Genomic DNA, 11,883 nt, shown 5'->3' on the forward strand with positions numbered 1-11,883 from the left:
TATAGCAGATGGGCTACTCTGATCCTCTTTGGACCCCATGGAAGTGAACCACTGAAAACATGTTACCTGGTTGATGTTTACTCACTGCGGTTTGATCAATAACTGTATATAAACTGGTGGTTTAATATAAACTGGGTATGTGCTCCTGGGTTCGTATAAAAGCACACCCACTTCTCTAGATTCAACAGTTTTATATTTCTTGCAGGGATCTTGCAGCTGACCTCCTCCTCTCTTCTTTGAACAACTGAAATGGCTTTAAATGGTCGCAGTAGTGACTGGGGCAGCGCTGGGAATAGGAAAAGCAATAACAGAGATACTTCTTCAAAATGGTGCCAAGGTAAAGTTTTGACTCAGTTATTCATCATAGCCTGACATGTTGAGACTATGTGTGTGTGTATGTTTATTGTGCATTGCTGCAGCGTTAGGGTGTAATAAACAAGCAAAGAGCCAACAGTTTTGTAATGAATGTGTCTGAAGCTGCACTGAAGCAAAGTCCAGCCAGCAAAGTCAATAAATGCAGACCGGACAGTCCGGTATTTTTGCCCATTTCTGGTAACAGTCGAAAACTGCAGTCATGAAAAGCATGAAAATCTTTTAGCTCCCTGACAGACCTTCACCTCTACAGGTAGTCGTCCTGGATGTGAATGAAACCCCAGGCAAGAGTTTAAAGGAAGACCTTGACAAACAGTATGGACAAGAGCGAACTCTGTTCCTGAACTGTGATGTTGAGTCACAGGAGCAGATCAAAGGTAACACAAGAACAAACACTTTGAAAACACAGGTGCAGTCTCATCTACTTACCCTGTTGCAAAACCACAGATTATGTTTAATGCCAGGATTTTTTTTCCAAAGGTTAGGGAAATGTGGTAATGGCAAATAAACTAGTTTAAGTGTAGCTAGGTCTGGGCCACTTGTTAAGGTTAGTGAAAGATCATGATTTATCAGTTTCCCTCACTGAGATCAGGATTTCTCATACAAGAGAGACCTGAGCATAGCAGAGAGAACAGAGATAGGACACAACTAAATACAACCAGTCACACACAAACACATACACACAGCATCAGAAAGACTCAGACATCTTTTAAAAAAAAAAAAAAAAAAAAGGCCCAAAAGGCTTTTACGTTTTAATGTCCTTAAATTCACAAATTACAATTCATTTTTATGGTGCAAAGTACTGGAAGGCAGTCTTCCCAAGTTTAATATTTACTTGTGGGGTATTGCGAGTTAGCCATTCCTTGGATCTTGTCTGATGCACAGTAGTTATATATTTGAGAAGAGCTGTGAGAAACTGAGACAGCTTTAGAAGGATACATTTCAAAATAACAATAGTAGTGTGTCCAGTCAACTTCAACATACAGTATATCACACAGTGATCAGTATGATATTTATTTCCAGTAATGAAATACAGGGCACACTGTGAGTAAACTGTATCAAGGTGGAATGAGTAGAATTACAGAAAGTTTTAAATCAGTGCATGTATTTGCCACAATAACAAAACAAAAAGAAAAGTTCTGTTGCTGTCTAAATGGTCTACTGAGCTGAACAAGTTGGTTGCAAAATGAAAAGTTAACATCTAACCGATATTTTCTGCTCTAAAGCTGCCCTTCAGAAAACTGTAGAAACCTTCGGAGGAATAGACATCTTGAATGAGAGCGAGTGGAAGAAAACTGTCTCCGTAAACCTGGTAAGAATTTACAGATTTCCTCCAGGTTGCTATTTATTATCTCTAAAAATCTTCATGGACTAACACCTCCTTACCTGGGAAAACTCCTCAGTCCTCAGATCACCCCATATGCACTTATAACAAGGAATGCATGCTGTCTCATTACTATCACTTATCTATTGAGGACAGAAACAATCAAAATAACTCTCTGATGTAGACTGGTGTAATGAAGGTAGCCTACTTGGCCCTGGAGCACATGAACAAGTTGACTGGAGGTCGGGGAGGTGTCATTGTCAACACAGCATCCATCGCAGGTATGGCCCACAATGCATTGTGTTATGGTTTATTTCAAAAAACAGAAATGGCAAGGAATACTTTCCTTCTATCTCCTCAAGCACTCAGCACAGAGACAGAAGGATTTTTATATGTGTATGGATTTGTGTATTTGTTTTCACTGCATCTATGATTGAACATTTTTTAATAAACTCAAGGAGCCCAAACATTATACACTAAATCATAATGACATTAACATTTAGAAATATAAAGGAAAGTGTAATAAAGAAAACTCTCAGCCAAAGTACATAACATCAATGTGTTTGGACAAAGCTATCTGCAGTGGGTGAGATCTGTCATCTCTCTGTTCCACCTCAGATATGAAGTGTAAAGGCTTATACTGTATATTGTTATTACTCTCCAAAAAATGTAATAGTTCTTCAACAATACCCTGAGGTAGTAGTTATTAGGACAAACACCCACAAGCTTTTCATTTGCAATAAGAAAGGTGGTGAAAATGAAATCTCACAGTCAAAGCCACAGATGGGAGATTTAACAAATGCCATTGCGTTTTTACATTATAATATTAAAAGGGAAATTGCTGCATAAGGATGAGAGAAAATCTAGACAGGGGTTTTGTTCATCCCTACTACTTAGGAATTTGAAAATGTCTGAGAAATGTTTAACCCTGATGTGGACCGATATAACCCACATCTTACAGGTCTTGCCCCAGTACTGTGCTGTCCTGTCTATACAGCCACTAAGCACGGAGTGATTGGCTTCACTCGAGCCATGGCGGTAAGGAAGGTTATCTTATGATAAAGAAACGAAAACATCATCTTTACTTTCTTTTCATTTTATTTCTTATGGTTTCCACTGTGCCTCCAAGCAGCTGAAGTCTAATTGTGTGTATTTGTGTATCTTTTACTAGGCTGTTTCTGCTGCCTCAGGCTATGGTATACGGTTCAACGCCATTTGCCCAGGTTTGGTCCAAACTGACCTCTTCTCCACCATTTTAGACAGATTGAGACAATTCTCCCACTTGGCTGATGAAATCAAAAAATATGCAGACATGGGGGTGTTAAAGTAAGTCTTCTTTGTGAAAGTTATAGTCCTTAAGAATTTCATGAAAGTAGTGTTATATCCTGCATTTTTTACATTCAGTAATTATCTATATATCTGTATAGTAGTTTTTATTCCGAGTGGCAAAGTCTGCCATTCCCTGACTTGATTCAGATTGCTTACCTAAGCACAAGGGACTCACAGGAAAACAGGGCTGGACTGGGGTTTGAACCCATTCTGGTTGGGATCTGGCTATTTGACAGTTAAGCTACATTTAGATAATAGTTGCCTAAACCTGTTGCGATTTCATTATTATTTTTATCATCACTTCTGAAACTATTTTTATAGTTATTAAGCTATTTAAGTCATCTTCAGTGGCAGTGGATGGGAGTTCGAAGATGTTCTTCAAAAGTTGTTCTCAAAAACCCAAGCCTGAAGTCTTTGACCCACAGACATCACCAGATGTGATGCATCTTACCTGTTGATGCTCTCCGCTTCTTATGCAGCCACCTTCAGCTCTTGATGTTGTTGGGTCTCTCTGCCTTTATTCTGATCTTTAGCAAGTGGAATACAGCTCCGTCAGACTGAGATCATATAATTATCTTGGCATAATAAAGATGTTTTTTTTTTTTTAATTCTTTTTTTTTTTTTTTTTACAAAATCCTGATATTTAAACACTACACAAAATGGACTCAATGTTTTGTAGCTGCTCTGTAACTTACTGTTGTTGACCAAAATGTCTTGAGGGCAACACAAAAGATACTAGGCTTGGAAGCAGGTACACCATGATCCAAGCCCCTGATTTAACTCTAAACCAAATGCACACTGAATTAGTGTTTGTAAGTTTTGATCAGGATCAGCTCCAGTCTTGGACCACAAGAGTCATGGTGTCTGTGTCTGCCCTGAAACCTTTCTCTAATACACTTAAAACCTAAAAGACAAAAATCAAAATTCATGTTGTAAGGTCTTTTTTCATATTATTGTTATACACTGTGTATAGAAACATCAGAACCAACAACATGTATGTGTATGTATGTGTATATTTATTATATACAAACTACAACTTCATGACATTATATGCAGAATGACGTGATCATGAAATAAAATGACCAGGAATTAGTTAAGAAAAACTGTGTCATCTGGATTTAACAGACCCTTAAAGATGGACACGTTTTCCAGTGAAACAGCGACACCCGGTGGTCATCACACAAAATTACATTCTACATTTTCTGGATTTCAAATGTATATCTCATATATTTCAATAAATGTTGACATGCTTGAGGAAACACACAATTATGGTAGGTAAGACATGCAATGATTATAATTTATCATTAGTTAAACTACAAGCAAAATTAATGGAAACCAGGACAAGGTGCAAATTATTGATGCTCAATATAACATTGGGAAAAGCCGACAGTTTAGACCTTTCTATGTATAATGTATTGACTATTTCTATTTCCTTATCTGCTGTACACAAAGTACTTATGTGATATTTTTTGTACATTAAAATACAGAGAAACATTGCAACTTTGATGACACGTTCCAGTCAAGGCCGGTTGGTACTGTTTGATGTGGTTTGTCACTGCCAAAAGCTACTAGACTGAAGGAAACGTTGCGTATTTCTTAACTTTTGGAATGACCAGGAGAGCCTCTCCGTTCTTTGTCTCATCTGTTACCAGCTCAAGGAAGCACTCAGCTACCTCAGACACACTGAAACAAAAATGTACAGTGACATCAATGAATATACATGGACATGGTATCATACAGGATCATGATAATGTACCTTAACATGTATAACATGATGTCACAGAACAAGCAGTGGAAATTATTTAATGGAGCAGAGAACAGAGTGTAGATTTTGTTAGGCTTTGTACCAACTTTAATAAAGGGACATAATCAAAGACTCACCTTAACATCCCAAGCTTTTCTACTAATTGTTCGGTTTTATCAACCAGGTGGGAGAATCGTCCCATTTTGGATGTGATGGTGGAGAGGAGCTCAGTTTGGACGAAACTTGGGCAAAGAGCGTTAACCCGTATACCATAGCCTGATGCGGTAGAGGCAGCCTTGGAAAAGACACACACACAATTACGCTTCAGCTGTTCGTGTATGTGTAATACAAGCACTAAAAGAAAAAAGTGACACTATTATTTTCTTTTGTCTGTTCATTTGTAACCTTCACACATTCATGATACCTTAAATCTGCATTAATTGTTTCTTTATGGCTTTTTGGGGGCAGAAGAACTCATTAACAAACTGACTGTGATTATGGCTGAAATACAGTTCCTAAAGTTCATTTTACATTGGTCAAAAAACCATCTAAGAGCCGCTGACATCTGTTTTTGTCAGCAGTGGGAAAGAGTACAATCTGCATTCACTTGAGGGTCAAATGACTCAGCAGTAGACACGGATACTTATCAGTTCCAGCTCTGATTGGCAGTGATGCAAACACAACACAATACATTTTTGCCTGTTTTCTTTTCTGTGACATTTTTCAGAGCACAAACACTGTGCACAGACTGTTACTGGCCCAGCACGGTGCTGTTAAACCACACTGTGGCTACACTGCACTCAGGGATGAAAGAGTGAGCACAGCCCAGAAATAAGTTTCAAAAACACACAATCACCGATCAAAGTGCGTCTCACAGAGGCTCTGTCACTTACAGGAGCTCCAACCCGGGGATGCGACATGACAGATCCATTTTACGAGTCTGCACAGCAGCTACCAGCTCACTCTCTCTCCCTGGCGTTTGTATCTGTGTGTGAACTAACTGCATGTTGTCAGTTGTGTGTGTTTCTTCAGTCCGAACAGAAAGGTAGACTTAGCTGGCAGTGTGGAAGAGTCAAAAATTTACTTGTTTACCTGCATTTAAAAAATTTTTGGTGTCAAAGGTTATTATTTACACATTCAACAGACACATAGAAACGTTCTCTCCACATTCTAGTAATTTTTGTGTCCACTTGATGTTTACTTTTTTGTTACATTTTTGTTCTTCACCATCTCCTGCTCTTTAGTTGTTAAATGTTCCACTTTCTTCACCAGCTAGTCGATAATTTTTTTAATTTTGTTCCTGGGCAGGTTGTGTCCAGTGGGTTTAGCAGAGCTTGTCTGCTGAAAACAGCTGCCTCCTGCTGCAGGACACAGGGCGGGCCACTGAGAGCACTGAGCAGTGGTGGCGAGTAGCCACACTACTGGTTTAACTACATTTACAAGTAGCACCCTGGTAAATAACCATAGCGCTGTAAACAGCTACATCCCATCATACAAATGATTAATTCAATAATATTGATATTAAAAAGTGATTTAACAAATTTGACTGAGAGAGAGCATACAGATAAGAGAAATTAAACAAAAACCTGTCTGTGTTCCTTTTTGGCACATTACAACAAATGACAGTTGAGCTTGTCTTTGACACAAATGTTACATAATTGTGCAAAAACCCAATAAAAAAGGCATAAAAAATTAATGTGAAGAAAATCTTCTTTACCGCCATGGCGCGAGTGAAGCCAACCACTCCATTCTTAGTGGCTGTATAGACAGGACAGCTCAGTAAGGGACTGATACCTGTAGGACAGGGGTTATATCAGTCAATATTAGGGTTAAAAAATGTAGGTTGTTGAAATCCTGATTCACCGGGCTGCACAAAATTCCTGTTAATGTTCTCTCTTATTTACATGCAACAAGTTGCTGTTAAAGAAAATAACATCGAGACCTGATGGCATTTTTAAATTTACCATCTGTGTGCTGTGACTGTGACTATTCAAGGCCAACACAATACTGTAATAATATTATAATAATACATAACCAATATTCCAATATTTGCCTCATGTCATCATCTTATTTATATTTAGACATTTTTTTTTATTCTGACCTGTTAGAAGTATATTTATTCATTTTATCAGCTTTGTGCAGATAAAAATAAGTTAACAGAGACAGAAACATCAAGCAACTGTGAAGACTGGATATAAAGTAATTATGTCATGATTATGTCACAAGTGAGAGGTGGAGTTCTGATAGGCAGGTCTACAAATCTGTGATTAAATAAGTGTCAAGTTGCTGTTTAAAACTTGAGTTACAAGTACAGTTACAAGTACAGCATACAGTTACAGTACCTAACTGTTCCAGCTAGGCTCATTAAACAACAGGTGTATTCAAAACCATGTACTCTACTCACAATATGGAAAAAAATATATAAAATCATGGTTAGACTGCTAATTTTTAGAAACACAAAAATAAGATGAAAGAATTTCTGCCTTTTTACCAAAAAAAAAGAAAGTGTTTTATTTGGTTGAAAACGTGCTTTACCTGCCATAGATGCTGTGTTGATGATGACCCCTCCCCGACCTCCATTCAACTTGCTCATGTACTCCAGAGCCTGGTAAGTGCCCCTGATAACACCCATCTACAATGCAGAAATTATTTTGGTGTCTGTTCATTAATACATGGTGCTTTGTGTACCAAATGTTGTGAAATTAAACAGAGGAAGCATGAAGCCACGTAAAATTTGCTTAATTTAACTCAAGTTGCAAAATAGTTTCTTCACACTCCTTTATTTAAAAGAAGGAAATGTCAATGTTCCTGTTTGCTGCAGTCAGACAACAATTTGTGAAACACTGAACAGTGAATAACGTGTTATGGTGTAATTTCCCCTGTGGGAGTAGTGCAGCTGAGTACAAGTGAGTAAATGACGCAAAATCAAAACCAGATGAAGGATGTTGCTCTGTCTGCTTCTTACAAGGTTTATGGAGACAGCTTGCTCCCACGCACTCTCATTCATGATGCCAGCATTGTTGCACAGGATGTCCATTCCTCCGAAGGTTTCTGTGGTTTTCTGAAAGGCAGCTTGGAGAGAAGAAGAAGAAAAAAAAAAAGTTTGCAGTGAACTTCTCATTTCACAATCAAGCAACCAACAAAGCAAAAAACAAATTTCTCTTTTTGTGGTTTATTGGAATTTATATGGGAACTTATTTTAAAACATGTTATAGACCAAATAATCAATAGATGTAAATAATGTGAAAATAATCAATGGGCATGTTGATAATGTTAGTTGCAGCCCTAATTCACTGACATTAAATTATGAGTTAGTTATTTGAGACTAGGGCTGGATGACATGGTGGAAAATATTGCCACAGCATTTCTCTCATATTGATCAATATTGATAATTATCAATATAGGGAATATAAGGAAGGAAAACATGTTCACCATGTTAAACAGTTTGAGACTAGATAGATAGATGCCATTTTCACCTATCAAGCTCAAATTTATTGTCACATACAGTAACAGGATGTTCAACGAAAAGCTTGTGCTCTGGTAATGCTCTGATTACACATAAAAAAACTTAAATTCATTGTAAGCACATTAAGGCCTTGGGGTGTTTGTCATCTCTATTGTGAATGTGAATGATTTCCTCAATTGAACTATAATTAAAGTAACTGTGCACCACAAATGAATCCGGGGTGTGGTTCTGGAACTGCAATTTAAATACCACGTCTAAGCGTAATTCAATACAAAATGTCCCTGAGTTTGTGAGTTTCCTGGTATCTGTACAGACAACCATCTACTGATGTTACTTTTTGGTTCCAAAGAAAATTAGCCATTCTTATTACAGTAAATGCGAGTCCAGCTGTCTTCCTCTATCCAGTACTTCCTTCTCTTCCAAACTTTGTTTTTCAAGTGTGTGTGTGCATGTGTGCGTGTGTGTAATACCTTTGATCTGCTCCTCTGATTCAACGTTACATTTCAGGAACAAAGTTCTCTCTTGTCCATATTGTTTATTGAGAGCTTCCATTAAACTCTCTGCTGCAGTTTCATTCACATCCAAGAGAGCTACCTGTACAGGTGAGGGACCATGATATTTACACTGGTTTATTAGGTCATCTTATATAAAGCTATCATAGTCTAATCTAACCAGACCTACAATAAAGGTTATAATATTCAGTTTTGCTTGAAAATCTTCTGATTCAACTATATGATCACTTTGGAGACTGTAGTTTGTGGTGCTGGTGAATGTGTTAAACTGAAAGGTATAACTAATATTTGATCTACCTTCAACACCATTTAATGTACCCTACTCTACACGTCAAGAAGAAAGTAACACAGTAGGAAAATCCTTAAATTGTCTAGCAAATCCACAAAAGAGATACTCTCATATACTCATTTTTGTATTGCACTTCCATATCAATTTTTTCACATGCAACAACACCCCGCTATGGGTGCAGATGGGCCTGTGTTTATTCAAAACTAAGTCTTTGCACACTAACAAGGCTGAGAGCCATCCTGCAATTGGAATAATACGGCCTATCCTTATGTGGTAAAAAGATTCCTCATCAGGGCGAGAAATATTTCAAACATAATGATTACAACATTGTACTCAACATAGAAAATACATCTGTGTGTCATCTTTTAAAGATGAAACATTTTCTCAAAACGGATGGCTGGGTGTTTTGTTGCAGTTGGTCAAGGTGGAGTTGTGTTGAGCACTTAAATCTGGAAAACATTTAATCCTGTGAGTATATTTCTACTTATAACTGGGTTCTTAAAACCTTTTTTTTTTAATTATTATTATTAAATTAATGTTCTAAAACGGAATAATTCAGGTTGAACAGGTTGAAGCAGGTTTTTTTCACTTATTATTAATATAATTATTATATGTTGATGTTTACAACTGACTTCTGCTTTAAAGTGAACAACTGAGACAAAACTTTACCTTGGCACCGTTCTGCAGAAGAATCTCCGTTATTGCTTTTCCTATTCCCATTGCTGCTCCGGTCACTACTGCGATTTTACCATTTAAATCCATTTTAGATGTTAGGTCTAAAAGAGCATGAGATCAACTGTAGGACCCTTGCGGGAAATATGAACGTGTTGAGTTGAGTCAGTTTCTTTTAAAACGGAGTCCGCCCATAAGAGAGAAAGCGTAACGTGTCAAAACATGCTGGTAAGGAGGGCGCAAAATACCGGTAAAGGCTATCAAACGGCGTCACCGCAGGACACACTTGTGAAGGAAAGTTAAAAGCAAACCAAGTAGGACCCGGATGAATAGTGTTGAAAATGATTTTAAATGCGTTTTGAGCAATGTCGACTGTGGAATAATCTTGTGCTAAGAGAAACCACGTGTCTGTGGCGATACTGGTCAACCCATTGTTTGATCCCGCAGGACCAGTTCTCACGTGATTTTGGCATTTCGTTTACAGAGATTAAAGCGCCGCGTAACAACTCACAAACTTTGTGACTAACGTTCACACTGGACCAGAGACAGTGGTGAAACCGAGGGTTTATTTCTGATTATTTCCATCTTTGTCACATGGGTTTCTCCACCTCCCCGCCCCTTTAGGAGACCAATGGCAGGTCTGAGTGTATTCATTCTTAGGGAGAAGTGAACGAGATCACAAATTATGACAGATTCTTTCGCTCCATAGTCACTGAAAGTCACATGCCACGTGTCTTAGGAACACTCTGACATCAAAATTATATTTTTCAGATCAAAAGATCAGGAGAAAATTAACTTTATTGGAGACCTGCCTCTGTCTCAGCACCATACTCTCGCGAGATTTGGCAACTGACATCGTTTGCCAAACGATAACTGGGTGTTTAAATGGACCAGTTATGTTTGGATTGACTTACTTATACGTGAAACCATTGATAAGACTTTAAAACTTAAATAAAACTTCTTTCATTGCTTAACAATTGGTATGTCGTCATTATTTAAGTATCTGGAAGGAAAAAAGAGAGTATTAGCCTCTTAAACTGGTCAACCCAGTAAGTCATATGTGGTTAGATCAGATGTGGTTAGTTGATAAAAACAGCGGAAAAAGGCGCAAATTTGTCAGTTCCTGTTAAAAACGCCCAAGCTTTGTGCAGCAATTGGCTGTAATAACAATTCAAACGTATCTGTTTTTTCTTTCCCTAATGATGCTGAGTCTAAACAGGGATATATTTAAATATTAGCTACTGTCACATGTCATGTCAGTTGCCTTTACTTGAGGAAGGGGTTGGGGGACAACGTCCACTTAGGAGATGGGAACTGTATCCCATTTCATACCATTGGTGCTGCCTGTAATGCGGTGTCTTTAGACATCGCGTGAAGGTGAATGAAGTAAAATGACCAACTAGCTTTTCCGTTTCGCTAAGACACCCTCTTCAATTCTGCATACGCACCTTTAGACAAGTAATGGGTTTTTGTTTTGTTTTTTTTAAAAAGAAAAAGACATTGAATTACGTCTTTTACTTCCTAATACCCAAGCTAAGCAGTAAAAAAAAGTTGAATATTTAGTGTTTAAAAGCAATTGTTGGTTAATTATATGAATGCAATTTTGTCAACTTTTTAGTTATTATTTAAATTGTATCGATACAATTTAAACTGACACATTTTCAATGGAGTTTGGAGTGACTGTTTCCTAGAGTCCAAACACGTTCTACATTCATATATATGGTCACTAGATGGAGGTAGAGGGCTGTGTAACCTGATAGCTCATATTCATCAACCTCTCATCAATCTCTCCTCATCCGTAGGACAATGCAAAAAAGAAAAAAAAAAGTAATATAAGTGGGGGACTTCATATGTTAAAGCAGCACAGAGGCTAAGACACAAAGGATAGTAGCTCTATGTCAGACACACAGCTACTGAACTGTGCCTGAAATATAAACTGTCACATGATTGTTATTTTCACAAATAAGCATAGAAACATTTTCTGATCTGTTTGATTTAGTGCTAATCAGGAAGAGCAGGATCATCTGTGTTCCCTCAGTGCTTCCTGCAGCATTTTATGTTAGTGCACATACAATAAGTTATATCCACAATGCATGTACAGTAGGCCTATATGTGTCACTGTTTTAGGGGGAGAGTTGTGTATAAAAGGTTTACAGGTGTGTGTGTGTGTGTGTG

At 37.7% G+C, this 11,883-nt stretch overlaps 1 protein-coding gene and 1 pseudogene across 2 annotated transcripts; one reads left to right on the plus strand and one right to left on the minus strand.

Annotated features, from left to right (window-relative positions):
• Positions 1 to 249: 249 nt before the first annotated feature.
• On the plus strand, positions 250 to 6,217 carry LOC111659991 (15-hydroxyprostaglandin dehydrogenase [NAD(+)]-like; annotated as a pseudogene). The gene is made up of 7 exons (XR_015437676.1): positions 250 to 337; positions 626 to 749; positions 1,599 to 1,684; positions 1,881 to 1,977; positions 2,658 to 2,734; positions 2,868 to 3,022; positions 6,078 to 6,217. The product of XR_015437676.1 is annotated as a 15-hydroxyprostaglandin dehydrogenase [NAD(+)]-like (transcript).
• On the minus strand, positions 4,021 to 10,188 carry LOC111659990 (15-hydroxyprostaglandin dehydrogenase [NAD(+)]). The gene is made up of 7 exons (XM_023413090.2): positions 9,706 to 10,188; positions 8,706 to 8,829; positions 7,735 to 7,841; positions 7,305 to 7,401; positions 6,487 to 6,563; positions 4,907 to 5,064; positions 4,021 to 4,708 (listed from the first exon to the last, which is right to left on the minus strand). The coding sequence occupies exons 1-7, from the start codon at positions 9,796 to 9,798 to the stop codon at positions 4,594 to 4,596; spliced, it is 771 nt and encodes a 256-aa protein (XP_023268858.1). The 5' UTR covers positions 9,799 to 10,188; the 3' UTR covers positions 4,021 to 4,593.
• Positions 10,189 to 11,883: the final 1,695 nt, after the last annotated feature.

The sequence above is a fragment of the Seriola lalandi genome, unplaced genomic scaffold (assembly GCF_002814215.2).
Source record: "Seriola lalandi dorsalis isolate HSWRI2012SDOR001 ecotype SW California unplaced genomic scaffold, Sedor1 jcf7180002054502, whole genome shotgun sequence".
In the NCBI taxonomy this organism is placed as follows: Eukaryota; Metazoa; Chordata; class Actinopteri; order Carangiformes; family Carangidae; genus Seriola; species Seriola lalandi.